Source organism: Centropristis striata, chromosome 8 (genome assembly GCF_030273125.1).
Source record: "Centropristis striata isolate RG_2023a ecotype Rhode Island chromosome 8, C.striata_1.0, whole genome shotgun sequence".
NCBI lineage: Eukaryota > Metazoa > Chordata > Actinopteri > Perciformes > Serranidae > Centropristis > Centropristis striata.
Genome location: NC_081524.1, coordinates 34466301 through 34490158, shown reverse-complemented (window position 1 = coordinate 34490158; position 23858 = coordinate 34466301). Strand labels below are relative to the sequence as shown.

General features: G+C 38.7%; 1 protein-coding gene across 1 annotated transcript in view; it reads right to left on the bottom strand.

The window, feature by feature from the left end:
• Positions 1-23858, bottom strand: part of dnah5 (dynein, axonemal, heavy chain 5) — a 97952-nt gene that overhangs the window by 46195 nt on the left and 27899 nt on the right. The window contains exons 31-59 of the mRNA XM_059338345.1: positions 23516-23663; positions 23288-23380; positions 21338-21537; positions 21100-21253; positions 20803-20966; positions 19901-20057; positions 19488-19700; positions 18521-18745; positions 17403-17575; positions 15864-15934; positions 15567-15674; positions 15263-15450; positions 13993-14187; positions 12985-13119; positions 12564-12671; positions 11466-11619; positions 11019-11165; positions 9215-9456; positions 8517-8693; positions 8035-8239; positions 7647-7789; positions 6657-6791; positions 5442-5564; positions 4997-5210; positions 4592-4815; positions 2557-2755; positions 2261-2433; positions 1708-1838; positions 812-965 (exon numbers count right to left, since the gene is read on the bottom strand). Coding sequence (XP_059194328.1) covers positions 812-965; positions 1708-1838; positions 2261-2433; positions 2557-2755; positions 4592-4815; positions 4997-5210; positions 5442-5564; positions 6657-6791; positions 7647-7789; positions 8035-8239; positions 8517-8693; positions 9215-9456; positions 11019-11165; positions 11466-11619; positions 12564-12671; positions 12985-13119; positions 13993-14187; positions 15263-15450; positions 15567-15674; positions 15864-15934; positions 17403-17575; positions 18521-18745; positions 19488-19700; positions 19901-20057; positions 20803-20966; positions 21100-21253; positions 21338-21537; positions 23288-23380; positions 23516-23663 — 4753 coding nt within the window. The remainder of the gene's footprint in view (positions 1-811; positions 966-1707; positions 1839-2260; positions 2434-2556; positions 2756-4591; positions 4816-4996; positions 5211-5441; positions 5565-6656; positions 6792-7646; positions 7790-8034; positions 8240-8516; positions 8694-9214; positions 9457-11018; positions 11166-11465; positions 11620-12563; positions 12672-12984; positions 13120-13992; positions 14188-15262; positions 15451-15566; positions 15675-15863; positions 15935-17402; positions 17576-18520; positions 18746-19487; positions 19701-19900; positions 20058-20802; positions 20967-21099; positions 21254-21337; positions 21538-23287; positions 23381-23515; positions 23664-23858) is intronic.

The following is a 23858-nucleotide window of genomic DNA, read 5'->3' as shown; positions in this document are numbered from 1 at the left end:
CAATTCATTACACCCAAATCGATGAGAATATAATTGTGAAATGCTATCGTATTGACAGGGAAAATGCAATTTGCTTTTTAATTTGATTGAATTGAGATAAACTGCGCTGCTCATAAACCAGACAAGATACAACATGTTTTTTTCTTTTCTTGCTCTGTGCTGTTGCCGCTTTGGTATCACAGTCATGAAATATTCGTTTCAGTCAAGAGTGAATGCCAGTTGTCAGCTTGAGCTGCACAACAAAAGTACAATGGAGGCTTTTGTGTTGGACAAACTGCTCTAAATGATGTCAATGTAAGTATCTGAGTGAATCCAGAAGCTTTATGCATCCACAGTAGGCTTGACTCATAATAAAGTGTTTCTGTTGATCATCAAAACTACTTTAAATACACGTATGTCAGTGCAATAAATAATAAGAAATTCATATTTTTCTTCTGGGTACCACTCTAAATAATGTATTTGCGTGTTATTCATCCACTCTACCCGTCTCTGGTAAATCCCACTGATAAGCAAAACTTACAATCAAAATGTATATGTCGTTAAATAAGCAATTTTTCAGAACGTTTTCTGATCTCTGCTTATTCTTAGTTTCCATTCAAACCACCTGATGAATTTTGTAATACTTAGCTGCAAACATTAACGGCTGCACATAACCTCCTGAGTAACTGAATCTCATCAGCTGTGCTTGAATTTCCTATTTCATGAATTTTACACATTTCCCAAGTTTACATTAAATATTCATTTTCTGTTGATATACACATTCATGCATGTGTGTTTTATGGATTTTTTCCCCCATGTGTGTGCTCCTGACCTCTCCAGATGACAGGACGTTGTTCATGTACTCGAGGAAGGACTCGTCTTTGATTTCGTTGTCAGTAAACAGGAAGCTGATGCCTTTGCCATGTTGGCCAGCTGTTCTGTACAAACCCTTTAGGTCATCCATCAGGTTGGCTGTGTTGTATGAGCTGTTAAAGAAGAGAATGCATAACATACATGTGCACTTAGAAATAAATAAAAAAAATGCAATATGCAAGAGTGTGAAAGTTAAAGATGAATTGGTGGATTTAATCGCATAGAAACAGGTGAGAAACAGAGCACAAAAAGCTACAGAGTTGAATTATCATATTTATAATGGATAGTTTACATGAAAGTGATAAAGAGAATGAGACATGAATTGAGTCTGCATGAGAAATAGAGACATAACTGTACTGGATGTGCATGGAAAAGGCAACGGTCTGTGTGCCGAGAAAGAGAAGAAAAAGCAGAGAAAAACATCAAGGTGCCTGTTTTCTCCAAAGAAGGCTGTGAAGTACAGAGGGTCATTCATATTAATACCAAACACTAAAGTCTGTCAGGAGAAGAACAGACGGGAAGTATGAATGTGACAAATGCACATGGGGACTGAGGGAAAAAAGCATTTGACAGAATGGGAGAGTGAGAGAGAGGCCAGATTGAGACAAAGAACAATGAAGTACAGTAGACAAAGCGTCGGACAAAGCAAGCAAGAAAAACCGACAGAGCGAAGGACAGTTTTTCTTATTCTGAGCCATCAACTACCCTGAAAAGAGTCTCATAGGGAACAATTATATCATCTCACAAAGAAGAATGATAACAAGTCGAGTCAGTCGATACCATTCAAAAGTCATGGGCTGTTAACAAATACATGCGTGTGCCCATGCATTTACACCTGTTGTAGTTGAGCATTACCGTGTGAGAGTGATCTGGAAGATCTTGTATCCAGCTATGAATGAGGCCAGTCTGGTCAGGCTCTGTTTACCTGAACCCCCGACGCCCACCAACAAGGCATTACCTCCAGGTGTCCGGATTATCCTGGACACCTACACACACAGAAAAAACACAACATACACATAAAACTGGGATTAATAAAGGGAGAATATAGCAGGGGAGACAGAGAGGATTATTCTGTGTCAATCCAAGTGAGCAAGCGAGCAAGCGTTTCAAAAGCTTGACAAATTAGGTTCTACCTCAGTAAAACTGGCAGGATATTTTGAGGCTTGAAGGCTATCTGAACACATTCCAGGGCTTTTAAGTGCAAGAGGTTTGACCATTTGCTAAGTGGCCAGAGAAACTACTCTCATGAGGAAGCCCATATTCCAAGGCTGTCTCAGTATTTGTTTTTTTTACACATGCACATTCTAATATGTTTTATTTAAAACATATATACTTGTGCTATCTGTTCTTGCTAATATACCAATGTCTTCACTTTAAATATGTTTATCATTTAGAAACACCCAAATACCTTGACCAAATGTATCATAGCATCCTGAAAGAAGACCATGTCCATGCCAGTACCCCGGATGCTCTCATTGTAATGGCTCAGAAACATGTTTAGACGCTCCTTTAAGCTCTCAAATGATTCGATAGGCTCATACACCTTTGGCAAATCGAAGTCTGAATCTTCTGGCTCTTCCCCTGCGAGCAAAGAACATTTTTACATTAAAATGATCACAATACAAAAGCAAATTTCTGCATCTTTTAAACAAGTACAATGTTGTTGAAATGTTCCAGTTCTGTGTCTTTTTGATCTATCCGTACCTGTAGCCTCAGGTGCGTCGCGTAGAAAGTCGACAAAGTATCTGTCTAGTCCACAGTCCGACATGTTCTTGCGCTCCTCAACCAGCTCCTCCTCAACCAGCTTTGCCAAAGCCTGGTCAAACCACTCTACGTCCTCAGGCATGGTAAATCTGTCAGCTATCACACGGCTGCACTCGTGTTTCCACAATGCCAGCAGCACCTGGAAAATATGTTTCTGGGTTATTCCTCCTACTCAAACTAGTAAGGTCAAAGACCTTGTGGGACTTCAGTGAAAGTCTCATTAGTCTGCCAACCATTACAAGCCATTAGGAAAGGTGAGTGTTGCTACTGAATTATCTAATTCTGTTGAGTTGCATACAAAGGTACACACTATATGACTAATAGCATTGATTGGGAGGTAACATTTTATTCTTTAATGGAATCATTGAATGAGTTTGATGACTCAGTAAAAAAGATTCATTTGAGCTTAGAAAAGCATTGACCAGAGACACACTGGATCATTTGCTTGTGCTGAAATTCATTAAACCGGACATCGATTAGATGTATTGATTGTAGGAATTCTGCACATACAGCAACTTCATCCTGAAAAAACCCTGGGAAAGTTACATTCATTACACTTGTATTCTGTTTGAGTGGTTTGGTTTATTCTACTCTTGCCTGGTGTAGTCTTAGTCTTGTGAGTTGAGTTGGCAGCCTCAGCAGGGATCTTGAGCATGTTTGCCTTGACTCTTGGCAGCCTATGGTAGAAGATATATTTCATTCTATTCTATTATTCAGTGAGGCCACCTCAGCAAGAATTAAAATTGCTGAGGTGAGGCTCTGATAGAATAGTCTATTCTTCCCTACTAACAAACACTATCCTTCTCGAGTACAGTATATAAATTACAACTTAATACATCTCACACATTAGTTCTACCACATAATTAGGAGACCTGATTCCTTTATCATATTGACAAAAATAACCTAGCACCTATTAGTATGTATCTCCAGTCATAAAAAAGTTTGCATTTGATCATTTTTGTACCCTGATATAGAAAAAAAAAATATATATGTATATATACACTCCAAAAAAAATTATGGAAATAATTTCCACCTAAATGAAATGCTTTAATTTAGCGAGAAACTATTTTGTTGAGTGAACAAAATGTAAATATGTTGGGTCAACATGATGCATTAATTACCAGCGGTCAGTCCAACTAGATTTGTAAGGGTAATTGTATCATACTAACGTAATTTTCTTGGTCCATTAAAACTTATTATTAAGAGTTACTTAATTTAATGGGGTAGTTACAACTACTTTTTAAATTGGTCCAGTACATGAATTAATTGTGCTGAGCCAACAAAACAAAGTTAGGTTGAAGTGGTTTAAATATTTTTATCATATGCAAATGAACATAATAGTAATTATTCAGAAAATAAATCATTTTTAAACACAGAGTTTTATATTCAGCAATTTTAAGATAAATGTCAACCTGTATAACCTCAGCTGGTGTCAAGTTTAGAAAAAAAAAACACAAAGCAAATTGGGTTGTTTTAACATAAATTATTCTAATAAATTTAAAATTGTTGCATTTTATGCTTAAACTACATGTTTTAAAATTGTTCAACCACAAAACATAAATGTATATAGTAGAAGCTACATGTTAGACTAAGGATAAGATAACAGACACCCAGTTTGCTTTTTTCTTTTCTTTTTTCTTTTATATATATATATATATATATATATATATATATATATATATAAAAGACTATTTGTGTGGTTTTCCCTGCAGTCACACACTGCAAGGGTTCTCCCTGTGATTGGCCCACTTCTGCTGCAGTTACAACCCATTAAATTGTTGGTGAGGTGAAGTCAAGTACAGTGTATTGTTGAGTTGACCTTTTTGAATACTGCCTCCAGAAGTAGTGTGTGCAGTCAAGAAATGTGTTTCCATCAGTTGAATTTCAGCCATGATAATCAGCTTTCTTAATTATATGACAGGATTAAGGCCAAAAAACTCCCGTTAATTAAGAGTGAACATTCAAATCTTCTCACCTGGACCGAGTTGACCACCTCAGCGCTCGTATTGAGCATGCCTTGCCAGATCCTGGACAGATCCCTCAGGTTGAAGATGTAGTGGAACTTGGCAGGCGTTGGAAGCATCTTGACCTTCGTCAACTGCCAGAGACGGCGGGTCAGAGACACCAAACGGGGTATGGTCCTCCGAACATCATCGGCAAAACCACGACGTGCACAGTAGTGGCCCTCACCAATCACACCTATAAGGGTTGATGATGGGATTATTGAAGGTCGGAAAATGACCAAAGTACAACACAGTTAATTTGCAGTCCCTTCAATGTTTTTTAGTGACTTGACACTGGAGTATCACATACATGTTATCAAATATTTTGATTAAATACATACAATCAATAATGATTCCGTTGCACTCCTTTTACTCACCAAATATCTTGTCAATGGAAGCATTGGAGGGCAGGGTACAGTTAAAAATGGAGAACTGCCTTTTCAGTCTCTGTGGGATGTCATTACGGCCTCCTCCTGGATGGATCATAGCTGCTAGAAACTGAACGTCCACAATATTGGTGAACTCTCCCGGTTTCTCGAGATTGAAGAACCCGTTTTGCTCCATCAGCTGCCTGACAATCTCATTAGTCACCTTTGATGAAGGGGAAATATGATATATGTTTAGGTTAGCATTCTTCTTTGTCAGTTCACTGAATTGTATCATTTAATTAGATCACAGAAATGTACAAATTAGATTGTTTAAATTCTAAAAAATTAAGAAGAAATTACTTATTATGAGTCAGAAATGTACCTTTAATTGAGATAGATAAGTGAAAGGATATTGTTGGTATTTTAATTAATTGATGTTAAAATTATCCCTAACCTGGTCTCCCCATTCATTGATGACAGGCATGTTGATATCATCTATAAAAATAGACATTTTCTTTCCAGCGGGCGGTCCATATGTGGTCCCCATCCTCTTATCCACATAGCTCTCTACTGTCCTCTATAAGAAAAACAGGGCAAGCAAAGAAAAAAAAATAGGACAACACATAAAAGACAGAGCTGGTAAATCCCACTCAGACATAATCCACAACAACCAGATCAATGTGCAGCTAAGCCAGGTACAGGGAAAAAAACAGCAGTCCTTCCTCCAGGCTGGATATTATTGGGTCAGACCAGGCACTGATCAATATTACTTGGCAAGGCCATGATAATCCATGACAAGTTAACACACATGTAGAGCATCCGTTTTCAGATTAAACTGCAACTAATGAGACATCTGTTAAACCTAAAGTACCGTATTTCCTCAAATAGTAGCCGGGGCTTCTATTAATAAAAAATCTGGTTGGGACCCAGCTAATAATAGGGGCAGGCTATTATTTGAAGGAGACTTTTATTAAAAAAAAAAAAACCGGAGCAGCTCTGACCGGCACTTTTTAGAGTGTTTCACACAGCGCATTGTAGCCAGTTACCCGGATGTCGGCCATATTGGAAGTACTCGGATGTAAACAAACAATGAACAGCACAATGAATGTTCATTTTAAGCAGGATTTAAAATGTCTACACTACTAAAAAGCCCAGAAGAACATGCGTAAACGGCTCGACTTTACAGAGAATGACTAGGACAGCGGGAGAAACAACGATATTTACCTACAGTACTAACTCGTGTGGCGAAACTTCAAAATACAGGTGTTGTGTCGAAATCTGTTACCCCGTCAAATGATGTTTCCTGAATAGTGTTCTCCGTAGCATCACCTCCGTGGTTGGAGTTAGGATTTAAGTTTAAGGTTAGGCCTTGTAGAGATAGCTGTTTGGGGTTAAGGTAAACTTGGGCTCATGTTAACAACTTAAAGGAGGACTGGTTGGGGTCAGGGGTCAGGTTGGTGCAGGTTAAGGTAAGGGATACACATATCGACGGGGGAACAGACTTTGACATAACACCGGTTAAACACCTTATAAAAGAGACCGACTTTTATTTACTAAAAATAGTTTTTACACCCGGTTACTAAATGAGGCCGGTCATTAATAGGGACCCGGCTTTAAATTGAGGAAATACGGTAATGAAGAAAGAAGTAAACAGACAATTCTGTTTTACCTGGAACATGAGTGGTGTGGTGGCAGAGGAGAAGTTGAGACACTTCCCCATGTGGTTCTCAGGATCATACTTTGACATGTAACCCTTGATGATAACAGTCTTGGCTGTTCCTTGCTCTCCAATCAGCAAAACAGCCTAGGAAAATACACACACATATATTAGTCACACATTTTTCATGGCCGTGGCATAACAAGACACCTCAAGAAAGCAGATAAGACAGAGTGAAATATGATTTTTAAATTTAAAAAACCCACTAGATAAAACAATGCATTGGGAGTTGCATAGTGGCCATATAAGCTATTCAAATCATGGTCCTTCATCAAAGCGTAACTTTTTTTTTTCCAGGTCAGTACATTTTTGTTCAAAATTTAAACCAATGATTAACTATTGCCCACTAAAAGAAAATGAAATTGCAGGGGCTTCCAAAATGAAATATATCCCACTTGCACAAACCACCTCTTTACAAATACACCAACATACAGAAGCGCCCCACTCTCTGCTAGTGGAATTATAAATCTGAACAACTCTTTCACACATAAAAATACACACCGATACTACTGATGAATGCCACGTAGGAGAGCATCTTATAGGCTCTCAAGCAGAGTATCAACCAAAATATTTGAATATGGTCTTTCAGTAAGTCTGTGCTGCATCTAGCCAAGCTGCAAACTTATTGATCTGAAGTGTGTGCATGTGTCTACTCAGCTGTATCTGGGAATAAATGAAGCATTATACATTGAATAGAGAAGAGATTAAAGGGGCACTAACCTCTCTAAAACCGCTACCATAAGCCTTGAAGACGCTATAAAGACAGATGTGTATGTACTAAACGTTCCTGTTCACAGTATCCTTTTTAAGTCATGTGCCACTTGAAATATGAGTCGAAGTTTGAGATGCTAAAAACATCAACTCTTTTTAATTAATTTAGCCTTTACTTTTTGATTGGTGGTATACATATACAGTACTTTAGTTTTCTGAAACAAAACTCACCTTGCCCTGCTTGGCAATAGTCTGAATTAGGAAGTCTGTTCTAACATTGTCCACATTGGGAACCAAGATGGAGCTGTACTCTGGGGTGAAATCAGACGGATAAATGTACTCCTCTACTCGGGTGCTCCAGTGGACCCACTGACCTGGAAGAAGAATAAATGAGCATACATTAAGAAGTTTTAGATATGCTTGAGATATGTCAGAGACACTTCCAAGTTGTTCTCCAATTGACAAAATGTTTTCATATTTCACTGCACGGTTTGATAAATATACACCTGCTGCAAAATTGAGTGCAACATGAGGCATAATGCTTCTGCTTGTCAAGGAGTCGATATTCCCTGGCATCTAATCTACAGGTGATAACATCTGTTTATCAATGCAGACATACCGTCTGCTGTGACATGGTAGTCAAACATGGTGTCGTCGCTGTCAAAAGGAATGTCTGGCAAGTCCAGACAAATACTGTCATTCCCTCTGAGCCAGATCTCCATCTTCCTCCGGTCATCCAGTTCAAGTAAGGCCCCCGTGCTCCACATTAGGGCAAAGACATACAGCCGCTCCAAGTGCTCTCTGGATAACTCACCACCCTGCTCCTGTGGAGTAATACTTTAGGTCAAGGACTGTGTTCAAACAACTAAATACAAAAAAGGAGGGGAGGGCAACAAACTCCTTGCATTTAAAATTTATCATAGCAACAAGAGATGCCTTGAAGGTAGGCCTAGTTCAATGGCATTCTCAAACAATTAACTGAAGAGGATAAACAATTTTCTCATCTAACATAGCTAAGATAGAACCATTTAGTCCTGTATTGCCATATTATTACTAATAACAGTATTCAAAGCAAGCAATGCAAAGCATTTGTTACAATACTTTTGGTGGTATGAGTCCCTGCAGCATGTTGATGCACTGCATGATGACAAAGGCCTCTAGCATGTCCATCTTGAACTCTAGTGACTGCACATTGAAGCGGTACAGCTCAGAGAAGGAGGAGGAGAAGAGTTCCCTCAGAACCTCTGCTTCCTGAGGAGAACGTTTCTTCAACCAGCCCTGAGAACAATAAACATATCATTGTAGTTAAGATTACACACATTACATTAGTCTCAAACAGCAAAGTCTGTATGTGCTGTAGACAAAACCATTGGCCAGTTGTGTGAGGTTTATTTTTTAATTCAGCAGAAATGTCAAGTCCTCTGAACAAGACGACTCATTGCAAGTGATCTTGCAAGATGACTAGCCGTATCCAAATTCAGAGTACAGGTTTTGATAATAATTGCTTTTATTTTTCAGTTTTGATACAGTAAGTCTGAAAAGATAATTTAAAACACTAAAAATGTTGCAATTTCTTTAATGTGATAAAACCTTAAAAACACAATAAATAAATATCATAAATGTTGCTGCACCCTGGACCCATCCTCTAGCCACCCTGGGGTGCTGCAGTTCTAGGTCTAGATGTAATTTTGCAAGTACGTGAAAAACTGTAATAAACCATACCATTAGCACCACAATTTTCCATTACTGTGTCGCTTAAACAAAAACATATAAAATCAGTTACTTATTAATCAATATACCTCCAGTATAGGGCTCCAGTTGAGCACGGAAGAGCTCATGAACACCATGCCATTGCGTGAGACGGTGGCAGGGGAGGCATTGTCTATGTTATGTGGCTCGAAAACCACTTTACAGTTGGGAGCCATGGGTATGCGGTCTCCGTTTGCCAGTGTAAGAGTTCTGTTGTCGTCCAAAACTGAGTTTAGGTTCTCAATCCAGATGGCATCGACTGGTCCATCCAGAACTATCCAGATGTGCTCCCCTGTAGGAAAAAGAGTCTGTTTGTCAAATTGAATATTAATATTAAAATATGCATGAACTGCTGTGTCTACACAGTTGGGAATTCTATAACACTTGCTCATACCATCTGGTTCCACAATATAAAGCTATCATGTGACTTGTAAATATAAATTAAACTCTACTTCCTCTGCTATAGTGAGAAAACAACCAAAACAAAATACTAATACATTCCACCACAAGATAGGACAAAAATAACTGAAAAAAACGTAGATGAACCAAACACAAGCCAGTCTATTTTGGCTGCCTGGAATGATTTTGGCTGCCAGTACAGCATAGCTGCTGGTCATTACTGAATGTGGGGCATGCTCCTGTGTGATATGTTTGTTTGGTCTGATCCAGGTTCTTAATGCTGCTCTGTGAACACTGACCTAAAGTATAAAAAAAAATCAGAGGACTCCCAGTTTGATATAATTAATTCTAAACTGGATTGCTGTATGCTCAAAGCAACAAGCTGCACAAGTGAACAGTATGAGCAGAAATCAGCTGTGCACAGGCAATCAACAAACAAATGAAATGCATCAAATGATATGCATAATAATAAGAGAGCCTATAGTGAACGTATCAGATGCATATTTTTGACACATAAAAGCAAACCTACATGATGTATATTCATACCAAAGCACACATACATTTTTAATGAAGTGCGTAGGATTAGCACTGAACCGAAAAGATAAAACAGCTGTTGGTGATGCTTTGAACTATGGATGCAAGAATTTCCCAAGATACTTAAACTTCTCTGCAAAGTAATAACATTCTGGTTTCGGCAAAGTTCTCAAAGACAAGAAAACCCTGGATTACCAGGAGTGCTAATCATTTGAGGACTCGTGTCTTAACTCAGCAGGGATCACTCTCATGTTTCCCTCCTTTCTCTGATGTTAGCTTAGCAGAGATGATGCTGCTATGAAATCCCTGCTCCCTTTTTTGCCAATTAAACAGCTTTTACAGCTTGTGCTTCCTTTATACCTCACCAGTGTGAAATGTCTGCCTAAGGCCAACCTTTTTTTAATATTAAATTCTAGCTTATAAAATAAAAATACTGAAACTAGAAATCCAACCTTGCAATTGTAAGCCTCCACTAACCAGTCAAATTACAGTGTACGTCCATGTCTTTCTAGACTTCAGAAAAGCTACATATATGGATGTTGCTGCAAAGAAGCCACACATTCTAAAAATGGGATGCGTCACACACATCTTACACCCCACAGAACAAAAATAATTATACAAAACCACAGTTTTGAAGTGGGCACCCAAAAGGAGTGTCATCAAGTCACTATCTGACTCACACAGTTTGTGTCAAATTTGAAGGGATTCTTCTCAAGGTATGCCTGAGATATTGTGTTCACAACAGTGGGATGGATGGACGGATAACCCGAAAACATAATCCTTCTGACTATCGCTGGCACTGAGAATTCGAATAATATTCTCCTATTTACACAAAATATGATTATAATTAAAACCCACTTCTATTTTAAATGATACATTCTTCTTCTAAGTACAAGATCAATGTTGAGTAAGAAACCTGACCTTTCTTCGCTCTCAATGTTTTCCTCCAGAGTGTAGAAAAGATGCCATCAGTCCAGTCATTTGTGGCCACATCCAGTCTACCAAACATCTGAGGTGCTGTGATGGCTTTCGGGTTCATGCGCATCTCTTTGTGAGGCTGACCACACTCTGTAAAAAGACAGACATGACAGAAGCATTGATTCCTACACCTGTAAGGTACGCGTACATACAATACCAATTTATTTACCGATTACCACTTTTGAAAAAAAAAATATGCACACAAAAAAACAACAACTTGCACCTTGTTTTGTGAGATGGCTAATGTTTAAAGGAGTTTAGAGGCTGAAAAGATCCTACTTGTTTTGTCTCTCACACACAGACACACGTTTCAAACATCATCCAATGTATCACAAGTTTGTGTCTCTTTTCCTGACCATATATGCCCCAAAAACATTCACGAAATCCTACCTGTCATAGCTCTCATCAGCGTGTGTATGCATGTTGTCTTTCCAGCCCCACTTGGCCCCAGGGCCATCATGCCATGTCGGACCCTCTGAGTCTCAAACAGCTGGATGACTTTCAGCTTCCAGGGAGGATGACTGATCAGACCTGCATCCTCAACCTGACGGCGCACAATTGCAGCACACACATATTTAACATACTAAGCATGTAAGTCAGGCTTCAACAGATCACAAAACTCATGGTTATGAATGTATTACGGTTTTGTGTCACAGATCTTCTTTTGGATCAACAAAAAACATCAGGGAGACAAATATAACCTTTAAAAAAGCAGCTCATCAAAAAAAAACATGTCTTTCTCGTTTACAAGATTTATCTGCAAAATAATTACTAGGGTAATGGTAGGATTTGGATCAGATTCAAACTTAGACATCCCACCAATATCATTTAATTTAGTGTGTACCCTTGGTATTAAAAAATCTTAAATGATGTAAAAACATCAAACACCTCCCCCGCAGGTGGAGTCTATTGAGCTCTTATTATGTTACACCGCTACTTAAAAGCATTGAACTACAATGTTATGTGATACTGTGAAAAGAGGGTGAATTGTCATGCATTGACTGAATCACTTACAAATTAAATCCCATTTACAGAAGATACATGCAGAGATATTACAACAAGAGTAAATTATTGCAGGGATGAAGGTACAAAACGCATAAAAGACACACACACAGAGACACACACGCGCAAACACACAGACACACAACAACACTGTCATTTAAAGACCTTACATTTTACTTTCGATTTTCTCTAGACTGCCACAATTACTTAGGTCAGGTCCTTCACAAATGGTAAATTACACCATCTGTATCCCTTTGGGTGCTATATCTTGAGGCGTTTAAGAGTGACATGAAAGATACAGCGGTCTCACAGTCCATTAGTCTTTTGCCGGGGTTTACTCAGCTTTCTCATTTCTCTCTCTCTCTCACCCTCTGTTCACTTTTTCCTCTGTACTTCTTCACTCGCTCCTTCTATTCCTCCATCCCTCTGTCATACTGTTCTCCCTTGCAAACATAAGACAAACTCATCCCTCACTCCCTCCCCTACCTGTAAGTCAATGGCAGCCTCTAGTTCAGGGTAGCCAGCTTTATCAAGTTGGATGCCTGGGAAGAGGTCCTCAATCAAGCTCAGGAAAAGTGGCTCATCCTCATCGATCTAAGAAAAACAAACATGAATATACATAGACACAAGTAAGCAACAACCTGCAAATCTGTCTTTGATATTTTGGTGGGACTGTTGCGATTATTTTGTGTAATTTCACATCTTTTTGCATGTATTCTCTTTTGCTGTTTGATTTCTGACTTTAGATTTTCATTAATTAAATTAAGTTTTTTGTTCTTTATTCCAATTGTCTGCTAATAAAAATGTACAGGCACAGGTCTTACTTTTTCAATTTTTTTGTTTTGTTTCACAATTTCTAGATTATCTTTTAGATGCTCTATTGTATTATATTCTTTTTTAGACTGACCAGCTTAGATAGGTTCATGTCCCTGAGGACCCTCATGACGATGGTGGACTCTGTATCACTGGGGTTGGCTCGCTTGGCTGCTCCCAGTGTTCGCAGCACTGACAGGATGTTCCGTAGGCCGAAGTCATAGTGAACCTGGACAATAACAAATAGCAATTTAGATTCTTCATGATTTATTTGGAGACATGCATTCACAAGCTTCACTACAAATAATGTAGAAGACAGGCAAACAAAAATTGACTCAAAAACTCAGAACTAACTTGTAGATGAAACAAAGACCTGGGTTTGAGACCACCACAACTACACTGTGATGCATTAAGGAAAATGCCTTAGAAATCTTGCATTATGTAAAAAATATACATATATAAATCGAGAACTATTGAAGAAAAGAATGCTCTGCACACATAGGTCCATAGCATGTATTTATTCATAATGTCAAGAGATAACTCTTCAGACGCGTTTGTCAAAAGAGAATTGTATTGATTTATTCTTGTTTTGTATATCCTGTATTTGTGGGATTTCCTTTGTTTTGGGAAGCAAAAACGATTTAGTATGTCTCAATATGTTTTACGGCAAATGCAGTATGACAAAAATAGCAGGATGCATCATATGGACTGACTGCCAAGAGAGCACAGAGAGATTACAATTGACAGCTGATTGACAGAGGCCTCGACACATGTATGATTGAGAGGAGAGTCCAAGGCCCAATGTTAATAACAAAGTAGTATATACCCTGTAACCGCAACAGAAATACAAACTAATAGTAAAAAGAAGATGTATGCGCTTTGAAATGCATTATTTGTGCATTACCAACAGGTTGTCTTTATCATTAAATACTTGCACTGGATGCAAGTTTTCTTTCTCCAAATTCAAAATTTTGTCATTCGTCCACATTTGCACTGAGCTGCTTTAATCTACTCAATACTTTTAATTAACCTTAAGGAAATAAAAGGCAGGGTGGTAAGACATTAGCAAAGTCTAAAGTCTAATAACAATCCTTTGGTGTACCTGTTTGGAGAGTTGCTCCTCACAGAGCTTGTAAAGAGTGAAGAACTTGCGGGCCAGCTCCATGTTGTCTATAAACCCACAACTGGCCAGTTTTACCCTAATGATGATCTGACGGTCAGGAACCATCATGGCCACGGAGCGAAAGTTGATCTTTAGGTTCTCAGGAAGCTCCTGACGACCTGCATAACCTGGGTTCTGATTATATGGGAAAAGAAAAGGAAGATGAGTTGTAAATGGGGTGAAAACAGGGAAAGATTCAATGATAATTATGAGTAAATGTAATATTACATATTTTATTACAGAGGATATTTGGATCTCAGATTATACTTCTACAAATAATACACCAGACAGAAAATCATACAGCAGGATGGTTACGCTAGGCATATGCAGTTTGCACATTTTACAACCTGTGCACACCCCCTGCAGTGTCTCCTAATATTTACTCATGATTGCTATACAAAAATAAAATAAACCTATACAAAATCTTAAATTAATAGAACATCTATAAAGTTCATAGCAAGCACAATCCTTCTGCAAGTTAAATCCCTACAGTCACAGCTCAGGCCCTCTTCTGCACAGAGTCTGCCTTTGATCACTGTCTCTAACACACATGTGTACATACACACTGAGTAAGAACAGAACAGAACGATCCCTGACCCCTCTCCTCACATGGGACAATTATTCCACTGTTCTCTGTTTAATGACTTGCCTTGGGATAGCAACTGTGCCAAGGAGATAAAGTGAACTAACTATTACTGTGTGAAGAGTATGATAATGAAAACTGGCTAATATTTTTTAATATTTAAGCAGACCCTATTTAATATTGTACAAACTGACTCTGTAAGACATGGTCCAGGTCAATTCCATTTATCTACATTCATTTAATCCTATACATCTTTCATCTATTTCATGCTCTCAAAATAATAAGAATAGGCTGTTTTGCCTGGAATAAAATGTATTGCTGTCAATCAGCAGCTAATATAAGAGGTGCTTGTGATGTCCAAGTTTCTCCATACACTCAGGTGCTTAAGCCAGCTTCTTGCAACAGGCATCTATATACTAGAACTGCAAAGCATTACATTATGATTAATATTATGTTAATAAACAAATTAACTGAGTAACCTGACTGTTGTTCAGTTTTCACTTCCATGAAAATCCTTTCGGGATCGGTCAAAAAATAAATGATTGTGAATACTGTATCAGTAAAACAACTAGCCATTTATTTTTTTATTTTTTTTATTTTATAAATTACCACAGTTGTGTCACTGACCATAGTAAGGAAGATGCCAAACTCGGGGCTCATATCCACATTGTCGCCATCAGTAAAGATAAAGTTTTTGCGACGCTCCTTTTTGCAGGTGAGAACTATCGCAATCTGCTGGGCCGCCACCGACAGAACTGGGAGATTAATGCGGTTGAACTCATCAAAACAGCCCCATGAACCAGACTGAGCCAGACCTGGAAATCAGACACATGCAACTTTTTGGTCACTCTGTTGCTAATGAAGTAATTATACAATTCCAAAAATGTTTTTTATGGAGTTCTTTACCTTTTATATGCCCAGTGACTCTTACCTTTGAATATTCTTCCCAAGCCTCTGAAGTCCATTTGGTCAGAACAGTTAAAGACTACAACATACTTTCCCAGACAGCGGCCCATGTCTTTTGTAGTCTCAGTCTTACCTAAGAAAAAAAGGCAGATTTGTCACATCCTAAAATAAGGTGACCTAAGTTTTCAACCCCATCATTTATAAACCAGTATAACAGTAGTGTCATGTCCGGTCCTGCATAAGAAACGTTTCTAATTGGACAAAATAAGTATTTCATAGACACACTGTTCTTTGAGGTAATAGTTTTAGGCCTTAGACTTACCTGTTCCTGCAGGACCTGCAGGGGCTCCACCCATACTCATACCGAGAGCCTGCGCTAGGGTGATGTAGCACCTGATCAAACATAGACAGGAAGACAGTTACATTTCAAACTGCTTACGAATTAGCTTCCTCATAAAGCAGTGTTTTTGTTTACATTCACACTCAATTCATCACACAATAAAACAAATATGATATGATTCTCAACAGGGGGGTTGGAGGTCAGCACAGCTGGAGAATGCTGTCCCTGATGCTGGTGGGGATTCAGTTTCTTGCTTTAGGACACTTCAGCAGAGAGGATGACTGACATCAGGACCTGACCCAGGCCCTCTGGCTAAACACTTTTCTCCCTTTCCAATGAATGGCTGACTGGCCTGTAGTCAAATATCTTGGTAAAACTGCACTGCAACACATTTTGTGCCCTTTAGAGAATGTAGAACAAATCAGACAGTTGTCCAAAACTGATACTTTTATAATATAATAATAATGTCCCTTTTGCTTTCATGCAACACCATTTCCACTTTTACTTATTTTATCTTTCACATTTCTTCATCCTCTTTGCCACTGCACTCAGTGTGGAGGAGTAAAGGAAGTGAGAGATAAATAAGGAAAGCAGCAAAACACATGTAAACCTAAGAGAAGGAATCAGATAGTGTTTCAGGCATAGAAAGAAGGCAGTGAAAAAATCGAGGCTGTCTTGGCGCCTTTGGCCATGGGGCCAGCATGCCACTTCTTTGGAGAGCTGTTGTCTGCTGGTAGCTCCCTCCTTGCTGCTGTCTCCTCTCATCTCTTTCTTCTTGTCTCATCTTTTTGCTCTCTGTCTCTCCCTATAATTCCCTCTCTGTGTCTGTTAGTCTGACACTGGCTGTTGGTGGGATTGTGCTTACCTCCCACTGTCTAATTCTTTTCCTCTCTCTCTGTCATTCAGATCTTCTGTCAGTGACTGAGGTGATGACCACTGTGGTAATGCAAGTCCTCCTTTTTTAATATCTTCTCCTCTTCTTCTTCTTCTTCCTAATTCTACTGCTCTCTCTGGTTACAGTTGGGACATCAAATGAATCTCTGTCTTTTCCTAACTACTTCTACATAACATCAATGCCATGGGATCAATGCAAGATGTGAAAAAAAATCCATAAGGACACAGGAAAGGACATAGGAAAACACAACTGCAGTGCTAAGAGAATCTGACTGCACTTACATTAGACTGCATAATTATGCAATGGCATGGTTACTATTTGGCTTTACCATGTGTTTGTATGTTGTTTGTAATGTATTCCACTGGATTACTCAAATTAAGTGATTAAGTGTTTACAGTTGGAATACTTAAAAATGATCTTGCTGAGCTAATTTGTCTGGGTCTTATTTTTCCATGGCTAATACATAACAAGTCTGTTGGTTACTTTTTAAAATGTTAAATAAATATAAATATGTTTGTCTTTTATCATTTGAAATTGTTGTTGGTTCGTAAATTTGAAGTACTTTTTTAACACTTCTACATTATGCCTTCATGAGAGTGTGTATGTGTTCACTGATGGCCCTCTACCTGTCAGTCAACGGCGTAATGACAAGCCTTTCCGTGCAGCCTAAGAATTCATTCTGGTAGACAAATTCCACATCTGTGATGTTGATGATCATCTTGTCTGAGTCCTCATTGAAGTAGAAACGGCACTGCTTCAGCCACTCAAAGTCGTTGGGGCTTTTGACATGGAGCCGGCACTGAAGGGACAAAGGGTATGCATAAGAGTATGGAGGTTGGTCAAAGAGAAGAGAATAAAAGAGGGATGGGAAGGAAAACGAGATAAAAGGATGGCGAGAAGGGGGAGAGAGTAGATGGCAGGTGAAGAATAGGAAATCGAAGGGCACCATTTAGGAGGTGATGTGAGGTGTGAGATAAAAGCTGTAGAAAGAGGAAAGGAGGTTCGGAAGAGCAGGATGCATGAGGGGCCATGAGGTGACGGGAAGGTTATATTAAAAAGGTATAAAGAAGGGGAGAGGCAGGTAAGGGGAGGATGAAAGAAGAGAGGGGAGAGGTCATGGGATGAAAATGAGGTGAAAGGAAGGTGAAGGAGAGAGAAAAAGGATGTCAGGAGAAACGTAAGTCAAGGAAACGGGTAAAATGAATGCATTGATGTACAATGAAAAGAGGTGGCAGGAAAAGGAAGGTGATGAGTCAAGAGATGAAATACAAATAGATAAAAGGTGCAAATGACGATGGAATTGAAGAGGGTCAACAGTTAGGAGTTATTATAGAAGAGGGACATCTGGTGAAGAAGACATCAAAATGGGCTAAATAGGCACAACGTTTTTTGGTAGAGAGATGGAGAAGATAGGAGGAAAATGAACTAATACAGGTCTGAGGGGATTCAATAATAAAGATAATAAAAACACAATCAAGTCCAAATAAACAGTTACTGAGAAACCAGCTAGGCAACTTACTGCACCTTGAGGGGAAACTTCAAACACAGACCTTTGTCTAGGTCTAAATATTAGTTGGCTGTCAAATAAAATTAATTTTGAAATATGTCACATAAAACTGACTTTTCACACAAAACACACTTCGTGAGATTGTAGAGAAATTTTGTTTATGGTCCAATGTACCACAATATACCCAGATATCCTAGAAAAAGTTAAGGACTACTAAATGATCAACAAAACACTCACTAGGTCATCAAATATGTCCCTCTGGTGGACATGGATGGTGATGAGGGTCTCGTACTTGGTCCTCTCCACAGCCCCTAGGTCTCTTGTCGTCATGTCAATCAGTGTGTTAAGCAGATCCAGGAAGAGCTGGTTGGTTTTGGCCATGATGCGGCGATCATATCGAGCGTTGGTCAGAGCCTCCTCAGAGTCCCTTGTCCATATCATTTGAATACCCAGCAACCCCACCTAGATCCAGGACAGACATGTGTTAATAATTGTGACATGTCAAATGTACCGACCGTCAATTTCAAATTGCAATCATTGCTTTGTTAAGCAGTCCATAATAGGGTCTTACTTTCATAACTTCTCTAAATAAAAAATAAAGCTAAAATGACAAGGAAGGGATTTAGTTAAGGAAGGCAAAATGTCTAGAAAGTTCATTAAAAAAACAGAAATTAAATAAATATATAGAATATAAAGAGAAAGTCATAATATACAGTACAGGCCAAAAGTTTGGACACACCCATCTCATTCAATGCGTTTTTCTTTATTTTCATGACTATTTACATTGTAGATTCTCACTGAAGGCATCAAAACTATGAATAAACACATATGGAATTATGTACTTAACAAAAAAGTGTGAAATAACTGAAAACATGTCTGTGTATTTTAGATTCCTCAAAGTAGCCACCCTTTGCTTACTAGAATATAAGACATGTTTTCAGTTATTTCACACTTTTTTGTTAAGTACATACTTCCACATGTGTTCATTAATAGTTTTGATGAATTTACAATGTCAATAGTCATGAAAATAAAGGAAAAACATTGAATGAGAAGGTGTGTCCAAACTTTTGGCCTGTACTGTAGGCTTATTTCATGTAATGTCATGTATCCATGCTGCTCTATGTGATTGTCAACCATGGACAATCACAGAGAGCGATGACTAATGTTTTGAAATATAAGTGGATGAGATCCAGCTATCATCTACCTGAGCAGGGAAGGAATTGAGGAAGTCGATGAGCTGGAAGCCAGAGTCCTGGATGGTCAGGGCAGCCTGTCGGATCACCAGGTGCAAAGACCTCTGAGATTCTTTCAGCAAAGCATTGAGCCAAACCTCCACATTCCCCTCTGCTGTGACAGGACGTTCCAGCTCCACAGTCTCCCCTTCCCGTGATGATACAGCCAAAATACGGTCATAAACCTGAGTATAGATATAGATGTTTTATTAATCAGAATCACAGACTGATAATCGTATCTAACTTGTGTGAGAAATGTCTCAAATCTCAAAAAAATCTCATGTCAGGAGGTTTTTAAGATGCCATTGGTTTACACACTGACCTGTATGAAGGCCATGTTTGTAATGAAAACATTAAATACACTCTAAGGGGCTCCAAAATTCACCTTGTCGTGGAATCGGACACATTTGACGTTGTCGAAGACATTGAGGAGGTGAGCCTGAATGGTGTGGGAGTCAGAAGCCTGGCCCAAGATCTCCAGTAGGGCAGGGTCAGAGACAAAGAAGAAACGAGGAAACAGTAGACGCTTCTTCTCCAAGTAGCTGTTTGACAGCATGATAGAAAAATAAAATGTTACCTGCAATCGTCTGTCTCAAAGCACCTTGTGTAAGAAAAACCGGACACAAATCCAATGGCTGACAGCAAAACACTAAAAATAAATATTTTTAACAGTTTTCAAAAGCGCCCTCTTCTCCCTAAGTGTTTGATATACACTACTGGTCAAAAGTTTTAGAACACACCAACTTTTCCAGAATTTAATTGAAAATTATGCAGTTTAATGTCTCAGTGTACTCTGAAATTAATGCACATTTGCAACATTTAAAATTCTTTATTGAGCATGATAGTGTTTTGAAAGTAAAAAAAAGATTCAAAATTACATTTTATGTTGGACTAAAGGACTAAAAAAAGACACAAAATGACCAAAAAAAGACACAAAATGACTTACAATGACAAAGAAAATAATTCAAAAATGGACAAAATAGCCCAAGACTCCATAGAGTTGTTAACCCATTTCTTGTTCCCTGAAAAAGGCCTACTTATAATTCTGAAATGTACATTATTTTTCAGTTTTGGTTAAGCTTACCTTTTTTTATTTACCTCTGGCAGTTCACCACTTACCTTTGGACCCTTTCAAGCTGTTCATTTGACTTGAACTGCTTGAATTTCAATAAAATATATGGAAATATTGGGGTGTTCTAAAACTTTTGACCAGTAGTGTACTTACACTTTAAACCTTAATATTCTTTTTAAGGTGAGGTGATTAAGATTTGAGTCCTTTGTACTCACCCTGTAAGTGACTTCTGACAGATCTCCAGCTGTTCGAGGAGGTGAGGAAGCAGCTGTCCCATCGTCTCATCTCCAACACATGACTGCACTACATTGGGCATCTCATGGGCTCTCATCATGATCTTCACCCATGATTTGTCGATGTTAGAGAAACGCTTTGCTTCCTACAAAAGGTTGAGTTAAATATGCATCCGATTACTGCCACCTTGTTGCTAAAAGTCAAGTTGCAAATGACACTAATATACACCAATATACAGCAAATAACAAATATGACTAAATCACTGTGAGAAAATCTACCTTAGGAAGCTGTTTAGCGATGTCTCCACCCACAAATACAGCCTCCAGGTAGATCCAGAGATTCTGGACAGTCATCCAGTTTTCTATGATATCAGTGGTGTTGGAAAGGTTCTGAACCCACTTCTGGATCTGGCCTTTGAATGGGGTGTTGTACCTGGGAATAAAGTCAAAAGCATGTAAGTCTTTTAATGTAAAATCCTATTATTGATGATTATGAGAATCAAGAAGAAAAAAAAACCTGTTGCTCATTAGAGACCCCAACATCATCAGGCTGTCCTCCATGCTGGCGATGATCTCTGATGTGCTGTCTCCTCTCAGGAGCAGTTCGCCACGGGTTTTAAAGTTGGCAAATGTAAAAGTCTTGTTGTCCCACTCAGCTATCACCTGCTTTAGCTTCTGCTCAATATCACGCTCTTTCACTGCACTGATACAGATATCCTGCATCAAACAAAAGTAAACAGTTTCAGTTATCCTGGATACAAGTACGTCTGTATATACAATACATATTGGAGTAAGACAACAACTTAACTGCACTTTGGAGTTACATGTAGATGATGAGTATAAATAAATAACAATCAGAAAACAAATGTATGCATTCAAAAAATTATTAAACCTTTTATCAGCATAAATGCTTTTAGCATCAATTATCATAATTTTTTTTTTTTTCATTTCATCATCAGCCATTATCATCAACATTTTTTAAGAAATCTCCAAATTTGTTGTCTAAATAAACAAAAAAAATATATTCTAGATTTTTAGCAACAGTATTATTATTGACAGCTGATTTATTGGCCTGTATAAAAATCTAATCTAATCTTAAAAAACATCTATTCTAAGTTTAATGCTCACTTTGTTGTGACAGTGACAATATGCATATTAAGTCATATTGTAGGCGCATTGCTCTTTAACACTGCATCTTCATTTCATGCATTACATACACTTCATTGAATACAACTGAAAATAATATTTAGGAATATTCCATAAATATGTTGCCATTACAGTCAACACTGAATGGGATATGTGTGTATCACTTATAAAAAGAATATTGAAGATTTTTTCACATTGTATGAAACTCAAATCAAACGTGTCTATTTCCTTCAATTAACTTTCATGCTATTCATGGCCATAAATTATTTCAATATCATTAATGGTTCTGACTAGCCTGGCTAATGCCAGACTAATCACAAATGAGATAGTCTGGACACCAGCCATTCATTTCTCCGTAGAGGAGGCGTGGTTTAGGATCCTCCAGAGCCGTTTACTGGGCGCTATGAATGTCTATCAAAAGTGCCTGTACGTAGCTCTTAGCCAATCATATAAGTTATACCAGATGACGTATGTAAAGCGACAGAAATTGATGTTTACATAGCCAGACTAGCCCATCTCTACTTTGAGACCAAAGTGCTCAATTCTGCTTCTGCAACGTTTTTCTGCAGCATGTTCTGGCTCTGGCTGCTCGCAGTCTACCGGCAGTGTTGGTGTGTGTGTGTGTGTGTGTGTGTGTGTGTGTAGGTGTGTGTCTGTGAGAGAGTGTTGCTTGCTGCTTTGCTTCTCCAGTTCTCGATTTCTGCAAGATTATTTATTTTTACGCCTTATTTCCCCCTCATGTCATTCAGCCACACACATCCAGTGATTTTATGGGCAATAGACGAGCTGCTGCGGGTCTCTCTGCGGCTCCACTGTCCCCCGGCTGGTAGCGAGATCACCGGCGTTACAGCAGCGAGCGGTAGCGGGGCTAGTTGGTAGATTAAGCTTTTGCCAAATCCTGTCGGAAGCAAGGCTAAAACATCCTTTTTCGTGGTGAAACAGGAGTGTAAAGTCAAACGTTGTTCTTCTTTTAAAATCAACTTTCGCTCTAAACTATTTAAAATGCCGTCTACAGCTAGATCGAAAGAGAGTTTCGATCTAGCTGCAGCCATCCGTAAGTAAACTACAAAACTACAAGCTTCCGTCTGTACAATAGTACGCATCATCGTCTTTCCGTCCCTCCCCGTTCTGTGATTGGATCCCTAAAACAGAGCTAAGAAACGGCTTTAGTTTCCAGACCACTTGGCAGTTCGAAACTATGGTTTGAAATGAAATCAAAGGCAGTATGGGTATACCCAAGTTAGGTTCTGACCACTGAAAACACATACAGCTATACATAATAAGGCACTTTTTTATTGGCCTGCATATAATTAATTCTTACCTCAATCTCCTCTTTATACTTGAGCAGAGGCGCCTCCATAATGTTGCGGAGCTTGAATGTCTCAGTCTCCACCTCAAAGGTATGCCCAGTAACCTTTGTACAAACCAGATACATTGTTGACAAAGTGTTTAAATTAGTATATTTTCATTCCAAATGTCTAGACAAAATTAATTATTGTTATTGGCTGGTAACTGCAGTTGTATGTTGACAACCTTTTTTTTAACTGACCTCAGTAATTCTCTTCCAGTGGCGAGTCATCATAGCCTTGTTGGTCATGAGTTCCAGCAGGGGGCAGCACTCACTGAACTCATCAATTGTTTTCTTCAGGTCCATGAAAGCCTGCCACTCCTTTAGAGCACGTGGCAGCTTGCGGCACCTGGTAGATTAAGGATACAAACATCAACAAACTCATGGCTAACACCCGTCATCCAAACTAGAGATTAATGCTGCACAAAGCAGTCCATGCCATGTTTTATGTGGCTCTTTGACACGCATGAACCTGCACTGTTGCACACGCAGCCTAAAGTAACACTTATTAAATTGCCAAAGAAAGAGTTGCCCTCTCTTTTTC